Genomic DNA, 27,315 nt, shown 5'->3' on the forward strand with positions numbered 1-27,315 from the left:
CCACATCTGAGTGGATTCCTACTACCCTACAGTGTACAACCAAGATTGGCACTACCCACACAGACCAAGCAGCTCCATCTATTTCTATTCTCCCTGTGATTCTCAAACAACTTCTGATCCACAGCCCACATCTGTTCATTCAAGACCCAGGAGTGCTCAGGTCCAGGGCACCTTTATGTGCTTCAAATTCAAAACAGGATCTAAGAGTCACTGTTGCACTTCTTATTTTAGGTCATGGTGGATTAGGTAGGTTACTTGTACCAACTCTTGTGCAAAACAGCTAAACTGTAAGACAAAACATTTTGAAATAAAATAATCTTAAAAGAGAAGAAGCCAACAGGGCAATATGATAAAGCTGAAAGGAAAAGAGTGAGCCGGAGAGGTTACCACCCATGGAAACCATTTTGCTCTACGTACATTTGCCAATCTGGGAGATTTCCAAACTTTCTTATAATTTCCAACCTTCCCACCTTTTGAGGGCATGAGAGGAACAAAAATCAAAACCCCAGGCCCACAGGAAGTGTGACTTCTGGTAGCAGAGCCTCTCCAAAGTTCAACAGGAACCAGAACACTTAGATTTAAATCTCCTTCCTTGTCGAGGAGACCCTCAAGGTTTGAATTTGATTTACAGTAATTCAATTCCAAATTTTCAGTGTTTATAGGCAACTGGAAGAAACAAATATAAAACCTGTGTGGAAGAAAGTATTTTTATCTAATCTTTAGATTTTAATATTCTAAGATTTTAAAGTATCAAATTATTCATACAAATAATTTTTAATAAAATGATCAATACCCAGCCAAAGATATTAGGACACAGAAACTAGACTCTATGAAGAAGAACTGGCAACAGCAGACAATAGGAAGCAGTCTTGCATCAACTTCAAATTTCAAGCACTGGACTAACCAAAGAGATGATAAAATAACAATGCTTACTATGTTTACTGAAAGAAAAAATTTTTTTAAAGATTTTATTTTTTTGAGTGAGACATTGAGAGAGAGAGACAGAGATACTGAGAGAGAGCACGAGTGGGGAGGAGGGGCAAAGGCAGAAGGAGAAGCAGATTCATAACTGAGCAGGGAGCCCAATGTGGGGCTCAATCCCTGGACTGTGAGATCATGACCTGAGCTGAAGACAGATACTTAACTGAACTGAGCCACCCAGGTGCCCCCGAAAGACAAATTTTTAGAGAACTCTTGGAAAAAGGAACTGCAGAAGTGCCACAGGAGATCTGAAAAAGATTTAAAGAGAATCTCTAGGAATAAAAAAAGAAAAAAACATAAAATTTAAAAAATTCAATAGATGGGTTTAATGGCAGATCTGTCACAAAGAGAATTCATTAAATGGAGGGTAAATCCATCCAAAAAAAGAAACCATCAAGAAGGCAAAACATGGAGAGGCAAAAATATGGAAAACAAAACAAAATGAAGGCAGGAGGAGAGAGGACAACAGAGCAGAGGCAATATCTGAAGATGTAAAAATGAGTAAGAATTTTCCAGATTTGAGGAAAGGCCAAGCCAGAGTCAGGATGCCCTACAATTCTGTATCTAGCACAGGTATCCTTTAAGAATGAAGGCAAAACAATGACATTGTTAAACAAAGAAATCAAAGTGTTTGCTACCAATAGACCCAGAATAAAGGAAATTCAAAAACATAGACCTCAGAGAGAAGGAAAATAAGAGATGGAAGTTCTGAGGAATAAGAAGGAAAAACAAAGAAACTGGTGAATGTGTGGGTAAATCTAAACACTCTAGAGATATATACATATTCAAAACACAGATGAATAAAACATGTTCATATGCAGATACTTATTCATAAATAGTCATACATTTTAATGCTGCAAGCCTGTGAAACATGAAAAAGAGTAGAAATTCACTTAGGCTTTTGTAACTTAAGAATACAGGCTATGGTATCCACTATGACTTTCAAAGGAATACAAAGGATATAACTTCTAACCTGTAAGAGAGAACAAAGTGAATAACCAAAAAAAAAAAAAAAAGTCCATCAATTGAAAAAAAAGGCAGGAAAGCAAGAAACACAGTACAGGCAGGATAAGTAGGAACCACTAGGTCATGTCACAGTTTCAACTCACTACAATTGGACACAACCCCATCCTCACTGTTCAATGTTTCTAAAGTACCAACTCCTGTAGGAAATCTTGGAAAATCTGTGACACAGGAACCATTATGGTAGGTGTGTGCATGTGGAAATTATGAATAAATGCACATATTATGGAAATAAAATGTAAGAAAGCTAATTCTGAGAAGAGAGAACAAGGAAATCAGACTCACATTCTGTCGGCTACACAACTGCATCCCGTTTATTACTGACAATAACTTCAACAATCTTGGAACCAATAAAATGATTCCATTTCTGTACTACAGTATAGCTTCAGCCATTTCTATAATATGGAATGGTATGGTATAGCTTTCAAAATCTTTAAAATAACATTAGTGGGCAAGCAGAGACTATAAAGTATAAAGGATTCCAGGAAGACTATTGATAATAGTTAGAAGACTACTGATAATAATTAGAGTTTAGTGAAATAGCACTTGTGGGTGAACCCAAAACAAGACAGCAAGGTGAAGAGAAAGGCAGCAGTCAGAAGGCAGCAAGTACAACCTTTTCTATCACCTTCCTGAGTGAGAGCTTTGGCTGATGTGGAGTTGCTTCCTACTTGTGAAGGTCAAGTGAAACAACTTTCTGTAGTAAAATAACCTGAAGAAATTGCTAATGTAAGTAGTATTTTCTAAAGTCTCACATGAAATGTCTGCTTTTACATAACACTTCTATTTCTCATACAGTTACTTTAAATTGCATGAATTTCAAAAACGGGATTATCAAGGCTCAAAGGAATTCTGTGTTCTAGGTGTGGCCATACAGCTAACAGGTCGTAAGAGTCACTGAATACTGTTCTATCAGTTAAGTCATCAAGTAAAATGCTCCTCTACTAAAGTCTTAAAAATAGCTACATATTAAAGATTCAGGAACAATAAAGACCGGCAGAAGACATTCCTCTCCTCACAAAGTCCTGAAAGCTAGAGCCACACAGAAGATGTCATCATAGAGATAATATTATTTCTTAAAATTAAAATCAAATCTCTAAAAAGGTTTCGAGTCATTCTGTACAACCCTAAAATTACATATTACTCGATCTTGTGTTTAAGTAAAATTGACCACAGAATGGTACCTGCTGAGAGAACTCCGTGGTTAATTCTTGGCATGCTTAAAGGGGCCAGTTCAATCCAAAGCTGCCTATTAGGGTCATAAAGAGGGCACATACATCGCATCGCTGCTGTTGGTTTCCGTGAACTAAGGAAATAAATAATTGATTAGCAGTTAATGTGTTTTATATAGTTTTGCTCATAATAACTATGACTAGTTTTACTGCTCTAAAAATGTTTAAAACATTTTTTTTTAAATCTATTGCTATTATGCTTAGATACCAAAAAATACCACGAATTCCTGTTTACACGGAAATAGCTTCCCTTTTATGACTTTTGAAACGATTCACATCCATACTTACACTCTTTCTTCTCCACCAACAGTCACAATGCACTCAGAGTAGCCCCGGGGCTTGAAGTTTGCCAGCATGGCCTCCCCTTGCTGTGGCTGGCTCAGTGGTATGTTGTTGCACTCTCTGACAATTTCTCGTACTAATGGTTCATTGAGCATCTGTTCCCGTAAGTAGCTGGAATCTAACCCTGAAACCCACAGTGCTGACATCACGTCCTTCATGTGGACCTGCACAAGAGGGTTGGAAGGATGGGAGAAAAAAATGTAGGACATAGCACACAGTTCTTAGAACACACATTTTCTGACTCATGGAAAGCTAAAATTGTTAACAGATTATCAGCGGGCAAGTCACAAATGCCAGTACTGCTTGAATATGCCTTACTGGCCCTTTCTACTTCCCCATAGCCTCGATAAATACAAATTTAACTTAAAAAATAATCAGATTTATATTTGATGTATCATGGAAAAGCTTCAAGCAGCTTTCTTTACACCCTAAAGGATCACCTTAGCAATAGGAAACCTTGGAACTCGGCTGCAGTGGCCTTATTTCACAGAGCTGGATGTGCTGGGCGTTAAATCACATTCATGGGGACATTATATGTAGTAATAGCTATGTAGAACAGATAATCAAAATGGATCAACATTAACATTACAAGAAAAATACAGAAAAGCCAAAGTTCAGAAGAATCCTGAGTACTATGTATTTCTTCAAATATTATTGTTAAAAAATATCTAACACATATAATATGAATTATGTACCTTTCATGATCAGTCATTAAATTTGAAATAATGGAATACAGCGTACTACATACATGAGGTCAAAGTCCTTAGGGACTAGCTTTTCTTGGTTTTGGAATGGTTATTTTAAGGTATACTATTCCATATCCTGAGTGGCAAAAGCCAAGAGGTCTTAAGGCACGAAGTTCAGATTAATCAAAGGGTGAAGAACTACCTCTTGTTTCCCTGGCAATCTCATCCCTAGAAGAAAGGAAGAGACAGCTAGTGACAATGGTCTCTATGAGTAGCAGTGAATCCAGAACTCTCTTATCCTCTTTCCTTATCTACCCAATGAACGTGGAAAACCAATGCTAGCTGTGCTAACTATGCCAAGACTACTATCATATGGGAATGTGTATTTCTATATCATTACAGATCTAACAGTTTCCATCTCTATTACAGTAGTTCATAGTTCCTAAATAGGCTGATAGAATTTTAAAAGTTACAAGATATTCACTAAAACCTACATCAACAGCTGCTGAGAATGATTAACAATGCAATTATACCTTTTAAAACTACTCTAAAACCTTATTTTGAATATAGTAGTTGAAGCTGGTGTCTATAAATACCAGACTTAAAGGTCTGTGATTTTGCCCCCTCCCACACTGTAGTAACAGTTTGGCTCTAAAGGCTGATAATTCTGAGACCCTTCCTTCCCAGTTGTTGCTCCCACAACCTTCCCATCTGGAATTGCATTGTCACATTACAGAGTGATCTCCTGCTTTGTGCTGAGTGGTATCAATCACTCCCGGGACAGCCCATACCACAGAGGTTCCTGAGGTCCACTCCCCTCACTCCTCTGCCAGAGCGGTGTGTGCCCCCTCCCACTCTGCTGCCTATATCAGAGTTCCTGCATGGGTCACCAGTAATGATACAGGGATGGATGCTGAACAAGACAGTGGAGACACTGAATTTCTATAATCCCCACCTCAAGCTTGAAATTAATTTTCCCACTAAAGGCAATGCACAAACAATATTATGTTCCTTACAAGTATTAATATTTTTATTGCTATGAGTTACATGAGCTTTTATAGTCTGGTCTGAAAAAAACAACCACTTCAATGATACTATGCAAAGATGTACCACAGACATCTTTTATTTTCTTAAGAGATTTTATTATTTGACAGAGAGAGAGAGAAAAAGAGACATCACGTAGGGGGAGGGGCAGAGAGAGGAGAGAGAGAGAATCCCAAGTCTGGAGGGTGGGGCCTGATGCAGGGCTTGATCTCATGACCCTGAGATCATGACCTGGGCCAAAATCAAGAGTTGGAGGTCAATCGACTGAGCCAGCCGGGTGCCCCAGACATCTTTTAAATCACAACTTTGTAAGTCTTTCAAGTTGAAGGGGAGAGACAGAACATCTATACTTTGGACTAAATAAATGAAGGAATGAATGGAATAAGTAAGTAAAAAGGCAAAGTCAGACCATGTTATAAACCACAGGTACCTTTCTTAGTTCTGTATCATGTGCTATCCATCGAATTACTGCTTCAAACACATATCTTTCGTTGCCAACATTTAACTTCTCGAGAGAAATCACTTCTTTAAGCTTCTGAGGACTGAGTTCTAAGAATTCTTCTGTGCTGCTGACATCTCGGAAATGAGTCTCCAGGTATTCTGTGGCAAGGTAATGGACATGGTGCAGGCAGTAGTGGAGTGCAAAGTCGCGGATGCCAATGCAGTTCTCAGCGGCGATGCAGCCTTCCAAAAACTCACAGCACAGAGTTTTAAGATCCGTCAGCAGGAGCAAGTCTGCTGCCTGTACAACATCTTGGATTGTATCTTCATTCAGCCGGATCTGCAGGAGTATCACAAATACTTTACATTTCAATATATATATTAAAGCCCAAACTGCTAACCTATTAGGTGGAACTACATGAAAGTTCCACTTTTGTAGGTCAAAGATGATCAAATATTGGCAATTTCACACAGTCCAACCTAGGTCATCTTTTTCAAAAGGAGTTTGAGGGCACCGGCGAATCTTCAAACGATGTGAACAGAATATGGCCGGTTGAGTTTTCCCAGCACTTTCCTTGCTTTACCAACATTAACTATCATGAACCCTTCCTGGGTGCACTGTCCATATTGCTTACTTCTAGGCCTAAGTGGCTGAGATGCTTAGGAGGTGGAAAGTTCTCCTTTCTGTGGTAAACTGAAGGGAGTTCTTTAAATACTAGCACTGGAACTGTGGCAAATCTTGCCTCTAGATATATACCACGTTCCATCTTTTGCCAGATGGCTTGCCAGAAACACATCAGCCCCTTGGAGAAGGGAGGGCCATGCTGCCCAAGGACCTCATTCCAAATGCCAAACTGCATTCAGTGCAACACGTACACTCTGGTCTCAAATCTACTTTCTGGAAGGAACTCCTAAGGTAAGATTTCTTGTTTATCATTATGAACTTCACTTTTCTTTAATCTTCTGATGATTCTTCATCCACCCACTTCAGTTTTTTCATGCAACACTAAGGCAATTTAAAGAAACAAGCCTCTAAAATATTACCACAATCACAACGGTCAGACTCTTCTTTCCCAAAGAATGGGCAGTTGTGCTACACTTGAAAATGTGAAGGAGAGGTTCCAGGGTACAGTACAGCAAGAAACATTTTGCCACATTTTATACATTGTGTACCACAGATATAGAAAAAAAAATGTATGACTGTCAATCACCTTATAAACTGAGCAACAAAACTGTGGAAAGAAGTGTGTTGAGTAAGTCACAAGTAAGAAAAAATTTCCTGTTTACTTGATATATTAAATTCAGCCACAAAACAGTGATAGCCGTACACCAGTCAGGTACAGGCATGTGAGAAAATCACTACATTCCATCCTGATAAAACTAAACTGCCAGATAAGGAGTTTGTTATAACTTATGTTGCAACTATGGTTTTAAACCATAATTAATTTTTTTTGTTTATTTTTCTTTTCTTAAACCATAATTAATTTAAATTGGGAACAAAACACAGAAGTCAACCTGTAAATAAGGTTTCAAGATTCAAATCCAAGCCTGAACAGGAATATGCAATTACTGGCTTACAACTTGTTATAGCTGCTGCTGAACTGATTTTAAAAGTTAGATACGAGGATTGGTCCCCAGTCTAGTTTCCTGATGCTTCTGAGTATCTTCAGTATTTTAAGGACTGTCCCAAAATTAATCTAAATGCATTCATTTTTAACAATCATACATATAACCTACATGCATCCCCCACCACCTAGTGTTCAGAGAAAAGGAAGGAATAGTGTCATGAAATTAACCCAAAAACTTCAAAAAGAATGACAATCACCAAAGTTGACTGAATGAATGTATCCAGAGAAGGCAAGCAGTACATTTAGGATACTTAGAAAACATGTAGGATGAGGCTCTCACAAATGAGAAAGGTAAAGTAAGATGAGGAAGGAATAAGGGAGAGAACAGGAAAGAAGCTCTCAAAAAGAGTAAAGATAAAATGCATTCTCACATCACCACATGTAAGATATAATAACCTCTTCCTGTTAAAAAGCTAGTTCTGGTTCAACCTAAGATTATTCTTAAGAGCCCTCATGTTATACTTTAAATCATAAAATCAGGGGTTGGGGGCTTGAGGATGGCAAAGAAAAATAAAGTCTCATTATTTATTACCTTCTTCCCTGGGTTTCATTAAATCCCCAGCAAAATAAGTGGGCACAGAGAGTAAAGGGACATCAGCAAGAATGGGATGCAACAGGGATAATGGTTCTACTGAAGCAACAGTACCCAGGCATCACAAATACAATGCAGGTGCCTGTCATATGCGCGAATCTCAAACTCTTTTTTTTTTTCTATAAAACAATTCCCTCTGCCCAAGGAAGCTCCCCTTTCCAAGCTATGGGGTACAGAGCAAGATGGGAATTAAGGTTTAGAGATAGCTATGAAAGGAGATCCCAGTTCCTTTCTATCTCATGATGGAAGGTGGAGCTTGGAATGATAAATACAAAAACTGGGACTGGGTTAAGATTTTACTCAGTCAGCTTTTCTTTTAAGAGCAGAGCCCTGGAAGAACAGTTGGGTGCCATTCCCAGCAGGAGATATACATCACGCAGACAATGACAGATGAAGAGGACGGTGTTGCTGGATCATAGAATGGATGAAGGAGACCCTCACCCTGAGCTTGAGAGGCCTCTACTTCGTCTTCCTCCCTGTGTGTCTCATCATACCTGCCCACTGAAGATGTAATCCAGGATCTCTCTCATAACCATTACCGATATCCCTTCAAGTTCAATCTTATAGGTTGATCCATCATCTTTTGGAGGATTATAGTTTAATTTTGTCCTAAGAAAGGGAAAAAAATGTAAAATTTCTATGAAAGAACAGAAATAGCTATAAATATTTATGCACTAAAACTCAGCACAAGGTAGATATTTATCAGCATATGAACCCGGCCTAGGAAATGTAGTTAGTTTATATATATATATGTATATTTTATAACTTCTGACTACAAAACACTTGTTCCAGGATTCCGAATACTACTTCTTAAAAAACAAAACAGACAACCATAGAACTAAGAGCCACCTAAGCAAGGATCTCTACTTCACCTTGGGAGTCTAGCTCTGTTAGGCTTATTTTTTTAAAGTATTTCATTATCTATTTCCAGTACTGTAACAAGGACCCCACGAACCTCCCACCCAAAACAAAAGCTAGGAAGTTGACAAAGAACCTGCTTCTACCCAAACATATCCTCTCACTATTCATCTCTCTGCTTTTCCCCATCTGAAGTAATTATCATCCTAAATCCTATTTGATTTTCCTTTGCTTCTTGATATTACTGTACCCACAAAACCACTCTCCCTGTGGTTGTGTGCACTGCCCTGACATACAAGTGTCAAACACCTCTTCATGTCTACGGTCACATGTGTTTCCTCTTCTGTGAAACACATGCTAAGTTCAAATCTGTTTTTCATTTTTTAAAATTGAGTTATCTTCATATGGAGGTGTATGAGTTCTTTGTCATATTCTTGGTATTAAATCTTTGGCAGACTTGGCACATTTAAGGCAATGAGTAATTTGAAGAATGATTTTTCATGGTGAATGTTTTTTGTGTCTTAAGAATTGGTCTTACCCAAGATCTGAAAGATATTTGTAACTTAGCACTGACTAAAGCTAATACACAATCTAAATTGCACTTAAGAACCCCCCCACCCCCGACGCCCTCACGGTTGAGAATTGGTCAAATCAGGCAGCTGCGGAAGGAGGGTGAGAGATGAGCCAAAAAGACACAGGTTGACCAGTGGTAGTAAGGAGCTGAATTCCCAGGTCCTGCCTCCACATATATACGTGACTCCCTGTAAGGCCCTCCCCACCTAGCTCTAGTGCAAGATAACGGATTGACATCCTGAAGAGTCAAAAACAGAGGGTAGGTCACAGGAGGATAATCAGGCACATTTGAGGATGGGTGTATGGTACCAAAAATAGAGCAAATATAGTGTTTACACACTGGATGCTGAGACCGTCAATTTTTCCCCCTCAGTTCTGCTCTTCTTACATGTTGAAAGCCAGACCTATATTCTCCAGGCAAGAAACTGGAAGACTCTTTGGAGGATGTAATCAGCCCTAAAGGGAAAGATCTAAAGCTATGGATGTAGGGCTGCCCCAAGAGCACAGGACTTCAAACTTCTGAAGAAAAATTCTTTCCAACCTAGATTTTTTAAAAAACATTTTATTTATTTATTTACGAGAGACACACAGTAGAGGCAGAGACACAGGCAGAGGGAAGAGAAACAGGCTCCATGCAGGGAGCCCGATGCAGGACCCGATCCTGGGTCTCCAGGATCATGCCCTGAACCAAAGGCAGATACTCAACCACTGAGCCACCCAGGTGTCCCTCCAACCTACATTTTTATAACCAGCCAAACTACCAATCAAATGTTAGGATCCAACAGATATTTTCAGCCATACATGGTCTCAAAACAATCTCCCATGCAACCTTTCTCAATGTGCTGCTACAAAATGTGCCCCCCCAAAACAAAGGCGTACATCAAGAAAGAGGAAGATTTCAGGAATGAAAAGACACGTTCCAACATAGGAAAGAAGTGAAGTCAATGCAGGGAAGGGTGCAGAATGGACCTAGGACAGCAGCTATCTACAAGCAGAAGAAAGCCAGTCCATCCTGCTGCCAGTAAGAGGCCTTGGGAGACTCCAAAGATGAAACTGATGGGATAATGTATCTGGAGGTAGGAAGAAGATACTTAGACAACCTTGTTTCTCTCTTTCTTTTTTTTTTAATAAATTAATTTTTATTGGTGTTCAATTTACCAACATACAGAAAAACACCCAGTGCTCATCCCGTCAAGTGTCCCCCTCAGTGCCCGTCACCCATTCCCTCCCACCCCCCGCCCTCCTCCCCTTCCACCACCCCTAGTTCGTTTCCCAGAGTTAGGAGTCTTTATGTTCTGTCTCCCTTCCTGATATTTCCCACACATTTCTTCTCCCTTCCCTTATATTCCCTTTCACTATTATTTATATTCCCCAAATGAATGAGAACATACACTGTTTGTCCTTTTCTGATTGACTTACTTCACTCAGCATAATACCCTCCAGTTCCATCCACGTTGAAGCAAATGGTGGGTATTTGTCGTTTCTAATGGCTGAGGAATATTCCATTGTATACATAGACCACAGCTTCTTTATCCATTCATCTTTCGATGGACACCGAGGCTCCTTCCACAGTTTGGCTATTGTGGACATTGCTGCTAGAAACATCGGGGTGCAGGTGTCCCGGCGTTTCATTGCATCTGAGTCTTTGGGGTAAATCCCCAACAGTGCAACTGCTGGGTTGTAGGGCAGGTCTATTTTTAACTCTTTGAGGAACCTCCACACAGTTTTCCAGAGTGGCTGCACCAGTTCACATTCCCACCAACAGTGTAAGAGGGTTCCCTTTTCTCCGCATCCTCTCCAACATTTGTTGTTTCCTGCCTTGTTAATTCTCCCCATTCTCACTGGTGTGAGGTGGTATCTCATTGTGGTTTTGATTTGTATTTCCCTGATGGCAAGTGATGCAGAGCATTTTTTCATGTGCATGTTGGCCATGTCCATGTCTTCCTCTGTGAGGAAGTCCTCTGTCTTCATGTCTTTTGCCCATTTCATGATTGGATTGTTTGTTTCTTTGGTGTTGAGTGTAATAAGTTCTTTATAGATTTTGGAAACTAGCCCTTTATCTGATATGTCATTTGCAAATATCTTCTCCCATTCTGTAGGTTGTCTTTTAGTTTTGTTGACTGTATCCTTTGCTGTGCAAAAGCTTCTTATCTTGATGAAGTCCCAATAGTTCATTTTTGCTTTTGTTTCTTTTGCCTTTGTGGATGTATCTTGCAAGAAATTACTGTGGCCAAGTTCAAAAAGGGTGTTGCCTGACCTTGTTTCTTTCCTTATTTCATGTCTGCTATTCCTGTCTCTACAATTCCTATTGAACTAAATAGTTTTACTCAAAAGATACTTCATTTCTGCTTGCTGCATTCCAGGGTTTATCTATATGCTTGACACTTTTAATAAGTGAAGAAAAAAAATTTTTATTAATTCCCGACCAAGAGAGAAAAATCATGTAAGTGCTAAGACTAAGACCAAGTCTGAAATGCACTGTGGTCTTTCTGGCAGCACACATGGTATTTTTCACTTAGGATGTCATAACTATTTGTATTTCTCAATCACTGATTCTTCCTTTTTGCATGCTCTGTGAAAACGGATCTGAGCCTTTTAAATAATTTTCTTTTGTCAACTGGTATGATGTTAAGCTTTTCAGTAGGGAGTGCTGGAAAGACAGTGCTTCTTGGTTCTGGTCTAGCAGCTTGGAAGGCTCCTATAAGGCAGCCAATCTTTCCAGCATGGAGCTCCTACAGTGCTCAGCCAGCCACCAGCAGCCCGCTGCAGTCTCCCCTGGAATTCCCTCAGGCAGTTTTGACACTTCTTATGAACAGTTTTCCCAGGCACCCGAGGGGAAAGACTTCTGGCAAGTTCCAGCTGTGCCATTTCCCTGCCATGCAGGGAGTGTGGCTGTGCCCTGTCCAAAACATCTGGAGCTCAGCCCACGGTGGTGGCTGCTTGGGCTATTCCTGTATTTTTAAGTTTTCCTTTCTTCTTACTAGCTGATCTCTCATTACTCCAAATCTCTTGTTGTAGTTTATAATTCTTTATATTAAGCTTTCTTTGCTGAAGTTACTGTGTAGACTTTTTAATCCAGACAAGACCCAGACTGAGAAAGTTGCTAACTATTTTAAGGCTGTAACTCCAGAACATAATCAGGTGGAAGAGCCTCAACCTAGAACTGGAGCTGTTCCTGTTTTAAAGTAATCCATGTTCACACAAGAGCTGGCTGTGCCTGCCTGTGCGTGCTGTGGATGGTAGGAGGAGGAGCCTTCTAGACTAGGGGCAGAACTACAAGTAGACCTTTCCTAGCTGTCTGTCTGTCCCTTTTCAGTTTTCAACCATGTGACTGGCTCACTGCCATTTTTTTGGAAGTTGACTATACTGTCTTATGTTTTTATAATTAAGAGTAAAGTTTTCTCTCTCAGTGAGAGATGGCTAAGAGGACAGAAAAAAGATGCCTGAATATAAGTATGGACCGTTTCAGACTTCTCTAAAACCAGACCTTTTTCAAAGCCCATGAAAAATCAATCACTGTATCATCAAGTCTCTAAACATCTGAAGCCTAAATTATAAAACTTAAAAGTACGGTTTAAATTCAGATCCCTACACCTGCCCCCAAACTTTTCCCTCTTCCTACCCTGCTTCTGATCTTTCCTGGTACCATCTGTGCACACTCCATTCCTACCCATCTTGTAAAGAATGGCTTACATGCCAGTTCCACACAAAGTTATTCTTTATCGCTCCACCCTGCCACAGGCTGCACCTCCACCCTTACCTCCATGTAGGTAAAAATAATTTCTCTGCTACAGATTTCCCAAACACTTTATATTATGGGTTTGTCAAATTCTGTTTTTATTGTGGCATTTAAGTATATATCCCATTTCCTAACTCCCTTATTTAACTGTTAAGTTCCTTGAGGCCAGAGTCCTCTTTATCATAGTAACCCTATAGTGTAGCCCAGTGGCTCACAGAGAAAAAATGTTCAACACTTATTTGTAAAATAAGCGTTTGAATCGATAGTGGTCTTTAAATATCTCAAGCACTGTCACATGGTTTTTTTCCTGCATGACCTCAGGTATAGTGAAACAGAACCAGAAGCAGTAGGAGGAAGAACTTTTATAGTCTCACATGTCCAATGCTAAAAGGACGAAAGCATGGGCTTTCTCAAACTCTAATGTTCATAGGGATCATCTAGGGGTCTTGACTCAGTCTCAGTGTGGCCTGTGTTTCTGCATGTGTAACAAAGTCTCAGGCAGCACAGATGCTGCTGGTCTCCAGACCAACTCGGAGTAGCAAGGGGTTAATTGATGCTTCCCAAATCACCCATGATATGTTTGGTACTTGTAATCCATCCCACATGAGTATTTTTTAAAATGTAGTAAAAATATAATGGGGATATAATGTACCAGATGGTGACTACAGTTAATAATATTGTAGTGTGTATTTAAAAGCTGCGAAGAGAGTACATCTTACAAATTCTCATCACAAGAAAAGAAGTTTTATAACTATATCAGATGACAGGTTAACTAGACTAACTGTGGTGATTGTTTTATAATGTAAACAAATACAGAATAATTATGTTATATACCTGAAGCTAATACAATGTTATGTCAATTATACCTCAATTAAAAAATGGATTATTAGAAAAATGAAATTAAAAAGACACATGAAATGCAGGCCCTGATTGTCTTTTCATCTCATTCAATAAGCATAAAATTACTTTGTCAAATTGCTACAAGTGTCTAAACTCTTAACTGCCACACATACACTTATATTGTGGCAGATTGCTATCTAACCATCAGCAGTGTGCAGGTGATGTCCCAGTAGGCTGGATGACCAGACCACCCATCTGTCAAGAATACAGTGAAAGCTGATTGAGTCCCTTCCAATCCTAGTTGGTAAGAGTCACGTCACTCAAATTTATTTTGAAACAGTCTTGCTTTAGAGCCTACCATCATTCTGTTACCTCCCATTTCTCTTATTCTCCCATTTCTTGGAGACCTGCCATCCTTTCCCAACTCAGTAACCTCCACTGTGTCTTATTCTCCCTCCTTTTGTCTTCACTTTTTTTTTTTCTGATTCCCCAGCTAAGTCTCTTGGTCCTTTTAGCTTTTGTTGCATTCTGTCTTTCATTTTTTTCCTTCAGGAAATAACTTAATTTGCCCAAGATCCACCAATGAACTGTCCTCACTCTCGAGCCCAACACATTTTCTCCATAGCTTTTCCCTTTATATCTGGAATTTTCTCATCTTGCACATCATTTTTCCTTCCTTTGCTAGAGAATTCAGTGAGCTGGACTGAATGAGTTAACAAATTAAAAAGAAAGAAAGAAAAAGCAAGCAAGCAGGCAAGCTAACCCAAAGTGTTAATAACTGACAGCTCTGTTTTGAAAGTTAGCCCGTAAAAAAAACAGGAGGTAAATCAACCGTTCCTTTCTGTGTTCATCTTTCCCCTAGGAAGCTATAGGGTCATATGTAAATTTACTGGAAGTCACAGTATCCTTGTTTTTATTATCATGTGACGTCAACTTATAAACTCTCTCTTGGAAAATGCAGTAGTCTTAAAATACCATTTTGAGAATTTTATCATATGCTGAAAAACTAGAAATAATTGAGAGTATTATAAAATTGGGCCTCAGGTGTTCAGATATAAATATCCATGCCAGTTGCATTTTTCCCCAGTTTTGTTTCTAGGGCAAGACATTTCCCCTCTGTGCCCATTTTCTCATTTGTAAAAAGAAGAGGTTAGATAAGGTGATTTGAGAACTCTCTCACCCCTAAACATTTTTGGACAAAACTGCTGAAACAGACCAATGAGTTAGCACAGAGACTTGACTCTAGAGGCATCCTGTGGAGTCCTAGAGGGTGAAGTCCCACCAACTTAATCAGTGATCTAGGATTTATAACACAACTTCTGTGGAATATGCAGTGCAAGTTTATTTTTCTTCCAATCACCTATCCTCTGGGCAAGCATTTATTTTCTGTCCTATTAAAGTTGAACAGATGTGAAACAAAATCAATTTTCTTATTCTTGGCAACACTGAAAGAGATTTTGTAAAACAACAACATGTTGTTGGCCAGTAGCTAATAAAGAAGCTGGTATTATTCAAAATTTTACATCCCTGAAAGAGGCCTACAACTTTTATTTTTTTTTTTATTTTTTTTTAATTAATTTTTATTGGTGTTCAATTTACCAACATACAGAAAAACACCCAGTGCTCATCCCGTCAAGTGTCCCCCTCAGTGCCCGTCACCCATTCCCCTCCAACACCCGCCCTCCTCCCCTTCCACCACCCCTAGTTCGTTTCCCCGAGTTAGGAGTCTTTATGTTCTGTCTCCCTTTCTGATATTTCCCAACATTTCTTCTCCCTTCCTTTATATTCCCTTTCACTATTATTCATATTCCCCAAATGAATGAGAACATACACTGTTTGTCCTTCTCCGATTGACTTATTTCACTCAGCATAATACCCTCCAGCTCCATCCACGTTGAAGCAAATGGTGGGTATTTGTCGTTTCTAATTGCTGAGTAATATTCCATTGTATACATAAACCTCATCTTCTTTATCCATTCATCTTTCGATGGACACCGAGGCTCCTTCCACAGTTTGGCTATTGTGGCCATTGCTGATAGAAACATCGGGGTGCAGGTGTCCCGACGTTTCATTGCATCTGTATCTTTGGGGTAAATCCCCAACAGTGCAATTGCTGGGTCGTAGGGCAGGTCTATTTTTAACTCTTTGAGGAACCTCCACACAGTTTTCCAGAGTGGCTGCACCAGTTCACATTCCCACCAACAGTGTAAGAGGGTTCCCCTTTCTCCACATCCTCTCCAACATTTGTTGTTTCCTGCCTTGTTAATTTTCCCCATTCTCACTGGTGTGAGGTGGTATCTCATTGTGGTTTTGATTTGTATTTCCCTGATGGCAAGTGATGCAGAGCATTTTCTCATGTGCTAGGCCTACAACTTTTAAATGAGTATAACAGAGCCAAAGTAAACTGCTGGGTTATAAATAGTTCTTTTCTCACTGGCTTCCAATTGCTGAGAAAATTCAATGTGTCAAATTGCTCAGGTAGCCAGGACTGATTCTACTCTTCCAAGAACCATCTTAGACATCATTGAATGGGATGTGATGTAACACTGACAGAGAATACATTTAAGTGACTTTTCTTCCTCTCTGATGCAAAAGCTCCTCTCCAATAAAAGCAAGGAAATGCACTCAAATAGAATGCAAGAGAATGTAATGTTTAAGTCAAGATTTAGAGAAATTCTGGGGTGATTCATGGGCATTACTCATATGGTTTTAAATGATTCATGTCGCCTCAAACTATGTAGCTACTGACAGCAGGCTCTTTGAGATGTGTGCAGAGGGGCTTAGGATCATCACTACATTTGCCCACTTAAGCCAAACTCCTAATTCATGTTCCCAGAGCAGGGGTGGGGTAGGGAAGTGGGGGTGGGGATGGGAATCTGTTTTACAGATGCTCCTCCCCTCCTCTTTCATCTTCATGAGCTCCTAAAAACTATATCAAAAATGGATAGTTGGGGCAGTGAAACTACTCTGTATGACACTGCAGTGATGGAGACCTGTCATCATACTTTTGCCTAAACTTACCTACATCATACATTTGCCTAAATTTACAGAATGTGTATGACCCAGAGTGAACACTAATGTAAGCTACGGGCTCTGGGTGACAGTGATCTGTCAGTGTAGGTCCATCATCTGTAACAAATGTCCCACTCTGGTGGGGGCGCTGATTACGTGGGAGGTGACGCATCTGTGGGGCCTCATCTCTGTACCTGAACTGAAAGGTCAATCTTGCTGTGAACCCTCCCCAATCAGCTTAGTGAAATATAAATTTGCAAGTAATATTTCCGTCAACAGAAGGCACCATCCCATGACAAGGCCTTTTATGGCCTATATTTTTTGGGGGGGGAGGGGGACAGGAACCCAGCTTTCCCATGGTTCCTGCCACACAAGAATGCCACCTATGTGAAAGAGAAGCATTTACATGGGTATCTGAGACAGGAGCAGGGATCCCAGAGGGAGGCCCATGGAGCCCCCAGACTCCCCTGGGGAGATATGCACCAGATGCCACAGACTGCTAGGTGAGTCCCCCCTCAACCCCTGCACTGGGGCCAACAAAGGCTCACGAGCCAGCCACTAAGATGCTCTTCCTACAGGATCAAAGTCAGGGAGCAATGAGGAGAGGAAACCACAGGAAAGCAGGGGTATGATTGCTGTGGACCCAGCCAGGAACTGCCACCAGCTTAACGCTGCACACCTAGGGCCAGGATTACCAAGTGGGAGGTGGGTAAAGGAAAGAAAATGCAGAGCTGGGACAGGGCTGCATTCCTCCTATTACGATTTCTAGGAGGGGAGCCTCACTACTGGGGTGGCATGCTAATGGAGCTTCCATACTACTTCTCCTTCATTATTTCCTTCACTCTCCCTCCATTCCTTTTTCTTCACTTCCAGCCTCCAGCTATTCTTACCTAGACGAATTAGTTTTCACTTCCTTACCATCAAAACTTTCTGCCTCACACACATCCTGCAATGATTCATAATTTGAATAGGTTTTAAGAGTACCGCCTGAACCTGGCTTCCCAGAATCTTGGGGCAAACTCTTGAGAGAAAAGCAGATCCCTGGGTACCCTCCCAGACCAAATGAGTCAGGTTCCAAGACTGTGTACATTTAAAAAGCATTCCAGCTTATCATGACACATTCCCTCACCCCTGGAATATTACCATCGCCCTCCATCTCCCCTCATCACATGGTTTAATACTTTACTCCTAGTCTCTGCTCTAAAGAGCCGCCCAAGTACCACACTATCTAAAATGACACCTCTAGGGGCACTTGGGTGGCTCAGTGGTTGAGCGTCTGCCTTTGGCTCAGATCATGATCGCAGGGTCCTGGGATAGAGTCCTGCATCAGGCTTCCTGCAGGGAGCCCGCTTTTCCCTCTGCCTATGTCTCTGCCTCTCTCTCTCTGTGTCTCTTATGAATAAATAAAAAAATCTTAAAAAAAAATAAGATGACATCTCTACCTCCTTCCCTGCTTTATTTTTCTTCATAGAATTTATCACCATCTCATAAACTACATCTATTTAATGTCCATATCCATGACAATGGGGCTTTGTCTTGTTTACCATTCTATCTCCATACCTCATGAAGAGCCTGGTACCAAACAGGCACTTGACAAATACGTATGGACTTAAGTTAGTAGCAGCATACAGCCAGGCTGGGGGAATGATGAATTTCACCACTGCAACACCAGTTACTGAAACAACACAAGCACAACTGTGCAGATGGTATTACTGACCAGCTGAACAGTTGTGAGCTTTTCCACACTGCATCTCCCTGGTTCGCCCACACTGAGGGAGGTGATGCTTCCCCCAGCACCCAATCCACGTGTGCTGTATTCAGCAATTCAAGTACTGAATGTTCCCCTGCTGCAAAGCTATTTGAATGTCCATGGTGTCATTACCTGCCTTTGTGCTGAGGGCAAATGTAAACTAGACTCAGGGTGCCTGGGTGGCTCAGTTGGTTAAAAATCTGCCTTTGGCTCAGGTCATAATCCTGGAGTCCTGGGATAAAGCCCTGCATCAGGCTCCCTGGTCAGCCGGGAGTCTACTTCTCCTTCTCCCCCTGCCCCAGCTTGTGCACGCGTGTGCGCACTCTCTCTCTCTCTCATGAACTCCCTCTCAAATAAATAAAATCTAAAAAACAAAAACAAAAACAAAAAAAAACAAACAAAACAGTAAACTGGACTTTAAGGTTGGCTGTAGGGAAGGTTCGTGGTCTGTGAATAAACCTGCCTAACTGGCCAGTACCCCATCTCTGCTTCATCGCTCTCTGTTCACCATCACTAGTGCACTGAGTGGAAAAATGCAAAGATTAGGAAAAATTTCTGGAAAAGCAAGAGTTTACTGTTCAGGTGTCATGCTACCAAGATGCCCCACAGTAATGAAGCTGAAGCAGAACCAGCTCACCATAGAGGATGTAGGAACAAGTCTGAAGAGGCCCTGGCCATTCCTGACAACCTCCCTGCTCCCCCACCGACCAGGCAGCACACAAGGAGTTATAAAAACATTTTCCATTTTCCTTCTGATAGCACATCATCCACTCTGAAGATGAAATACAGTGTTCCTATTTAGACTGCTCTGAGTTACCATGTTCAATTACATCAATATCTGGAAGAAATATGAGAACAGAAAGTGTATGCCTCTGAGGCATGTGATCTGAACAAAGGAAAAATTTATCTAAAGGGAGATAATGTTTTCAGAAAGAGAACATGCAAAGTGTGAACTACCTTCAGCAGGAGGACAGCTTGAGAAAACCCGCAGCGTGTGCGTTTGGGGGATGGGGCGGGGGGGGGGCGGTGGTAACACACAGCACATCACAGGGACTGTGGACATGCACAGCTTTAAGTGACATCACTTACACCTGCAGAGGCACATGATCTCTGAAGGGAGAGAGACGAAGTGTGACCAAACCCATAAAAACTATAGCCCTAGGCCAGTGACCTTGCTATAAGTCCCTCCACTGTTCCAGGCAGAGCATCAAGTACCAGGTACGGATTCAGAAATCAGATCTCAACTAGTTGGTGGGCCCTGATCTCGAGGGACTGATGAACCATCACTTGTAACCATGGGCTTTGGATCAGTAAAATGAAATGCCACAAGTTATTTCTACAAGTCTGAAGCCTCTAGCATTATGTCCCACAAGAAATCTCTTTCCTAGCCTGCTGAAAGCCTATTTCTCCCCCAGGCTGTCCCCATCTTAGGACGCGGTGCTATTCTCTACCCAGCTGCATAAGCCTGAGACTCAGGAGTCTAATAACTAACAGAAGGAGTGACTGAGTTACAAAGCACAAGTGGATGCTAGAACTGGCAAAAGTTGATGAGGCATGGAATACTTTCATGATCTCAAAGTATAGCCCCATAATTCTTTTTTTTTTTAAATTGGAGTTCAATTTGCCAACATATAGCCTATCACCCAGTGCTCATCCCGTCAAGTGCCCCCCTCAGTGCCCTTCACCCAGTCACCCCATCCCCCTGCCCACCTCCCCTTCCACTACCCCTTGTTTGTTTCCCAGAGTTAGGAGTCTCTCATGTTCTGTCATCTTCACTGATATTTTCACTCATTTTCTCTCCTTTCCCCTTTATTCCCTTTCACTATTTCTTATATTCCTCAAATGAATGAGACCATATAATGTTTGTCTTTCTACGATTGACTTATTTCACTCAGCATAATACCCTCCAGTTGCATCCACATTGAAGCAAATGATGGGTATTTGTCATTTCTAATTAGCCCCATAATTCTTAATTACAAAGAGAAAAACAGTGGATTAAACCAGTGGACACCATCTTTAACCATGTGATCAACTAATGTTATCTAAAGCTGGGACAAACCAACATCATGGCGCCTGACACGGTACATGGAGAGGGGTGCCACGTCACTCCTGTGGTCTTCTCGCCACAAATGCATAACCTCAGTCTAAATTTAAGAAATCAGGGATCCCTGGGTGGCGCAGCGGTTTGGCGCCTGCCTTTGGCCCAGGGCGCAATCCTGGAGACCCGGGATCGAATCCCATGCCGGGCTCCCAGTGCATGGAGCCTGCTTCTCCCTCTGCCTCTCTCTCTCTGTGACTATCATAAATAAATAAATAAATAAATAAATAAATAAATAAATAAATAAATAAATAAATTAGAAAGAAAAGAAAGAAAGAAAGAAAGAAAGAAAGAAAGAAAGAAAGAAAGAAAGAAAGAAGAAATCAAACAAACCCAAGTTGAGGAACAACCTACCAAATTAAGTGTTCACCCACCAAACGTGCCAATACCAAGAAAGATAAAGGCAGACAGAGGAACAGTCACAGGAGACACAAAAAGACACCAAGGGGGCAGGACAAGTGAATCACTGTAAAGACGGTGGAGCAGGTGCTGTGCTAAGTACCATGGAGGCAAAATAGTTCTCCAAGGAGACTGGTCAGAGAATGCTTCACAGAAGTAGACCTGAATAGGACCTCGGCTGAGCATTTCACACTGAGAAGCGAGGACAGCAAAGGCAGTAAAGTAAGTATTGTGGCACTCAAGGAATGACGGGGACAATCAGCTGAGCATGGCTGGAGAGAGTAGCACATGGGGAAGGAGGACAGGGGCGAGCCAGCTCCTGGAGGACCTAGGCAAACACACAGATCTGGACTTCCCCTTGAGGGAGATGGAGCTATATGTGAGGAATTACTTAAAACTTTTTATTCTGAAATAATTTTAGGCTTACAGAAAAGTTTTTAATCATAGAGTTCCTATATCCCCCTCATCTGGCTTTCACTAATGTTGGTATCTTAAATCATCTTAGTATACCTATCAATACTAAGAACTAAATATTTATTGGTATAATACTATTAAATAAATTATGGACTTTATTCAGATTTCACCAGTTTTCCTCTTAATGTCTTCTCTCTGTTCTGTGGTCCAATCTGGGATTCCAAACTTCAGTTGATGATTGTCTCCAACTCATGACAGTCCTTCAAATCTTCACCTTTTAAGGCCTTGACTCTTTGGTGAGTTGTGGTCAATTACTTTGTACAATGTCCCTCAAGTTTAGTTTAATTTCTTATGATTAGACTGAGGTTACACATTTTTGGCAGAAACCCTACAAAAGTGGTATCATGTCCTGTGCAGCATGTTGTGATGTTGATGAAAAGGATGTTAACCTTGGCCACTTGGCTATGATGGTGTCTGCTGGGTTTCTCCATTAAGAAGTTAAAGTTCCTATTAAGAAGTTAAAGTTCCAAAGTTTCCCTTTGTTAAATCTATTGGAGGAGATAATTTGAGAATATCCAAATATCCTTTCTCTCCCCAAACTCTTGCCCACTGATTTTAGTATCCACTGGTAGATCTTGCCTATAATAATTATTATTATGGTGCTCAAATAATGATTTTCTATTCTTTTATTCCATCTACATTTATTAATGGAAATTCTTCAGTAAGGAAGAGCTATCTCAGAGCGCCTGGGTGGCTTGGTCAATTAGGCGTCCAACTCCTGGTTTCAGTTCAGGTTATGATCTCAGGGTCGTGAGATCAAGCCCATTGGGCTCTATGCTGGGTGTGGAGTTTGCTTAAGATTTTCTCTCTCTCCCTCTGTCCCTCTCTGCCCCAGCTTGTGCATGCACATTCTCTCCCAAAATTTTTTTTATAAAACTGAAAAAAAAAGCTATCCCTTTTCCTCATTTATTTATTCACCCACTCAATTCACTTACTCATGCCTACACATGTGGATATGTGTTCTGTTCTATGGTATATAATCCAATGTTATTGATATTCATTTCCTTGCTCAAATTGCCACAGCCTTGGGCACTGAGAGTTCTTTCACGTTGGCTCTCTCGTCTTTTGGGCACCTCCTTACTTTCTGGCACAAATACTCTAGGCTCATGGTGTATTTTTCCTGCTCCAGTACCTGCATCAACCTCATCTCGGAAGACATTAGCTTTATGCATTATCTAATTACCTTCTAGAAGCATCACTGTGGCAGCAGCAGCAAGTGTGGAAGACTGATGGGGATCGAGCATGGAGACAGACAGACCAGTTCTGTCACCTTCTGGAACTACAGTGGCTGGAATGTGAGCAGCAGTAATGGTGAAGCAGAGACAGGTTGTGGAGATCTGAGATGTGTCATTTAGATGTATGTGTGGGGGTGCATCCCTAAGGACTTCCAGTTTCTCCCAGGGAATCTGGCAATATACTGACCAGCGAGGTGAAGGGAGGACTGCCCACCTTGGGGAAGGGAGCTGGCCTGGTGCTCAGGAGAGGCCAAGGTGGCGGCATCTCCGGAGTAGATGATATTATGAGAGAGTGGAGGGGGAGGACAGACCTTGTGCCACATCACGTATAGTGAGAAAAAGGGAGGAGAGCCAGAAAAGCTGACTGTAGGGGAAATGGGACAAGAGGGGTCACAGGAGCCTGCAGAGACCAAGTGTCAAGAAAATGACCAAGAGTGATAAACAGAGCAGACAGGCCGAGTCAGATAAACACTTCCAAGTTTTCACTAGATTTGGTCATTCTTTTTAGCAATTTTTAAGAGCATTTTAATGGAGTGATAAGACAGGAGACAAGAGAAGGAAAAAAAGAGGTGAGACCATGGACAAGATAAAGACCCTTATATAAAGAATTATGTGCTTTTGGGGTGCCTGAATGGCTCAGTTGGTTAAGAGTCTTTTTTTTTTTTTAAGATTTTATTTATTCGTTCATGAGAGACACACACACACACACACACAGAGAGAGAGAGAGAGAGAGGCAGAGACACAAGCAGAGGGAGAAGCAGGCTCCATGCAGGGAGCCCGACATGGGGCTCGATCCCGGGTCTCCAGGATCACGCCCTGGACCAAAGGCAGGCGCCAAACCACTGAGCCACCCAGGCTGCCCAAGTGTCTGACTCTTGATTGATCTCAGGTCTTGATCCTGGGGTCATGAGTTCAAGTCCCAGGTTGGGCTCCATGCTGGGCATGGAACCTACTTAAACAAATAATAACAATTTAAAAAAGAATCATGTGCTTGTTAGCAGAGGATGCAGAGATGCATCTGGACATTTGTATATCTCCCATGTACCAGGCACTGGAAGAGACTCAAGCATGTCTCTGTGCCAAGGGAAGGAGCCAGAAGAGAAGGGAAAAATTAAAAATATAGAAGGAAGAAGATATGCAATAGAACATCCTAGAAGAAAGAGGAGAAGATGGGAGGGTGGGCCAGGGAGAATCAGTCTTGACTGTGGATCTCTGTTCTACCCAAAGCTGGCCTACAAGTCATCGTTACATGATTTAAGTGGCTTTAAAGATGATCTTCAGGGGATCCCTGGGTGGCTCAGTGGTTTGGTGCCTGCCTTTGGCCCAGGGTGTGATCTTGGGAGGCCCAGGATCAAGTCCTGCGTCAGGCTCCCTGCATGGAGCCTGCTTCTCCCCTTCTCCCTCTGCCTGTGTCTCTGCCTCTCTCTCTCTCTCTGTGTCTCTATGAATAATAAATAAATAAATCTTTAAAAAAATAAAGATGATCTTCAGGGTTATAGTTTCTATATCTGAACTTAAAAAAAATTAATACTCTAGGGTCAATGGTCAACAAACTACAACCTACTGCCTATTTCTGTAGGGTCTTTGAGCTAAAAATGGTTTTTATATTTTTAAAAGGTTGTTAAAACAAAAACCAAGAAGACTATGTGTCAGAGGCCCCCTGTGGCCTGAAAAGCCTAAAATATTCGACTCTGTACAGAAAAACTTTGCCAAACCCTACTCTAAATATTTTTATAGTAGAAAGCATACAACATTTAAAAATCCGGTCTATGGACACCTGGGTGGCTCAGCAGTTGAGCATCTGCCTTTGGCTCAGGGCATGATCCCAGGGTCTGGGATCAAGTTCCACATCGGGCTCCATGCATGGAGCCGGCTTCTCCCTCTGCCTATGTCCCTGCCTCTCTCTCTCTCTCTCTCTCTCCTCTCTGTGTGCCTCATGAATAAATAAAATCTTTAAAAAAGAAAAAGAAAAAAGAACTGGATATTAAAATGTCAAAGGGGAATGATGAAGCAAGTTGCATCACACAGCAACATGATGTAATAACAACTGGCTATTAAAAAGGATGATTAGGGCATGATATTGAACTGTAAGAAAGGAGAGGGAAAGATGAACCATAAGTGACGGGTCCTTCCGGATGACAAGTAGGCTGTCCAGAACTAGAATTTAGGGTGACATAAATAACTCTTGTGTGATCTTTTGTGATTATTTTTGTGTAAAAAAAAAATCTTAATATTTAAATCTGGTTCTTGTAATTTTGCAAATAAAGCAGTCAATAAAATTTACCTCTTAGAAGACAAGGTTTGAAAATGCATGTTAAAGTTTTAAGATGAGTTCAAAGGCAGAATCATGATGCAGCAAACTTGTGAAGCAAAAAATTCCTCTAGAATGAAACAAGCCTGAGCCCTCACTCTGGTCACACCCTGACCTTCTGGAAACGCACATAAAAGACAGATATTCATGCCACAACCTGTCAAGACAGTTCCAGATTTTCTACTCAGAATGCATTTTCAGATGCTATTTAAAAGAGGCTCCTTCTGTGCCCTTTGAAGACCCCATGAACATGGTCCTCTCAAGCGCTGGCCCTCTGATTTGGGGGCACTTCTGACAAGGGTTCTTTAACTGAAAACTGGCTCCTCTGGTTCTTTTTCACTGCAGCATACAAATGGCACGAAGAACTACAGAACTTCCGTATTTCTATTCACCTTCTATTCCCTCGTTGCCAATGTAGAGAGTCAGAAGGAGGGCTTATGCCTTTTCAAAGGCAGAGCAAGTGGAACTCCTGAATAAACTCAACGGAAAAGTAAGAATTTATATGAATATATTATTGTGTTCATATTCATCCTTTCAAAGTAGTTCAAAGCATGAAATGAAGGTTAAGAAACAGGGTTTTGTTTTTTTCTTTTTGGGAAAGGAGATAGTGGGGGTAGAGAAAAACAGAAACAAAAACAGCCTCAACATAGCCCCATGAGCTCCCTTTCAGAAAGGATGTGCTGAGCGCCTCTCCAGCAGCTTCAAGCCGCCTTCTTGCTTCTGGCGCCTCCGTAATTTACAATCTACCGGTATAAACTTCTCCAAACAACTTGAAGCTGAAAGTGCCTTCCAAAATGTTGTCAAGGGAATGAATGCTCCTCAATTAATTCTTTAGTCATGTTGTAACAAAAGCGCTCTCACTGGAGCTGCTCCTTCTGAATAAAGAATTTGGTCCCTTCCCCAGGTTTCCTGGCACCAGAAATGGCCTGTTGGGTTGACTGTGCATCTCAAACAGAGCAAATTCAAGACTCTTGCAGGAACCTCTGCTGTAGGATGGTTTATTCTGTCCCTTTGCCCCGACCCCAGCAGATGTTCAGCTACTCAGCAAAATGTTATAGCAAGAAGTGTAACCTTGTCTGGAAGCAGCGTGTCCAGCATCCTGAACTCTGATCTTCCAAGTCTTCGTCAGTCCCTATAGACAGCAGCCAACCCACTCCTCTTGTGGATGGGGTTTCCAGTAGTCGGCTTAGTGCCTCTGGCCCTAGAGATAAAGACAAGGGCTCTGAAAGCACCCAGTCCACCTATTTCTCCCCACTAAATGACAGACCGGCAGGCAGCGCTGAGGGCACGCACAATATGCTAGAGGAGCTGAAAGGGAAGGACTACTAGGTGGAACTGGGGAAATAGCTATGGGAACCAGGTCCTGAAGGATGAGCACAAATGTGTCTGCCAGGAAAGAGGAGGTTGAGAAAGGCAGAGCTAAGAAACACGTGTAAAAATAAACACACATATTCACAGATCTGCGAAGCACTCGTAGAATCTTCAAGAAGCAGAAGAGAATTCAACACAAAACAAAATGTTACGTTCCCCACTTTCCTTAGGCAGCCAGGCTGAAAACCCGCTACCTCCCTCTTTTCCTTCCTCATCCTTGGTCCCCACATTCAGTGAATGGCAGGCTGCTTTCTTCCCGAATCCTGGATACTGGCCACTCTCTGGTGCCCAGGATACTGCCACGGCAAGCTGTCCACAGCAGCCAGCAACTCCAGTGCCCTCCCAGTCCTGTGTATGTACAACTACTAAGTCATCTTCCTGAAGTGAAGCTCCATTCATAGTACTAGTGTTTAATGAGTGAATAAAAATCACAGCTAATTAGCTGGCACTCTTGAATATAGCTCTTACCTGCCTGTCATCCACACCTGCAACCATGCCTATTTGAGCCTCCAGTCCAGTGAGTCTACTGACTATGTGATGCACATCTTCTGATCCTGAGCCTACCTTTCTCTTGCCTGAATGATCCTTGCCCCTCTGTGGGCACCACCACTCCCTCACTCCCTAGTCTTTCCTCTTCAAGGCTCTGCCCAAGTTCTGTTTCCTGCATGAAGCCTTAGGTGATCACC

The 27,315-nt window shown here is 41.5% G+C and overlaps 1 protein-coding gene across 3 annotated transcripts in view; it reads right to left on the reverse strand.

Annotated features, from left to right (window-relative positions):
- Positions 1-27,315, reverse strand: part of GAN (gigaxonin) — a 53,144-nt gene that overhangs the window by 14,757 nt on the left and 11,072 nt on the right. The window contains exons 1-5 of one of the 3 annotated variants that reach the window (XM_072731465.1): positions 26,330-26,398; positions 8,464-8,578; positions 5,739-6,089; positions 3,525-3,742; positions 3,189-3,310 (exon numbers count right to left, since the gene is read on the reverse strand). In XM_072731465.1, the coding sequence (XP_072587566.1) occupies positions 3,189-3,310; positions 3,525-3,742; positions 5,739-6,089; positions 8,464-8,505 (733 nt within the window). In that variant the 5' untranslated portion in view covers positions 8,506-8,578; positions 26,330-26,398. Of the gene's footprint in view, positions 1-3,188; positions 3,311-3,524; positions 3,743-4,466; positions 4,493-5,738; positions 6,090-8,463; positions 8,579-26,329; positions 26,399-27,315 lie in introns of those variants that run through there. The other 2 variants (XM_025988585.2, XM_072731466.1) reach the window with 2 other exon arrangements.

The sequence above is a fragment of the Vulpes vulpes genome, chromosome 12 (genome assembly GCF_048418805.1).
Source record: "Vulpes vulpes isolate BD-2025 chromosome 12, VulVul3, whole genome shotgun sequence".
Lineage (NCBI taxonomy): Eukaryota > Metazoa > Chordata > Mammalia > Carnivora > Canidae > Vulpes > Vulpes vulpes.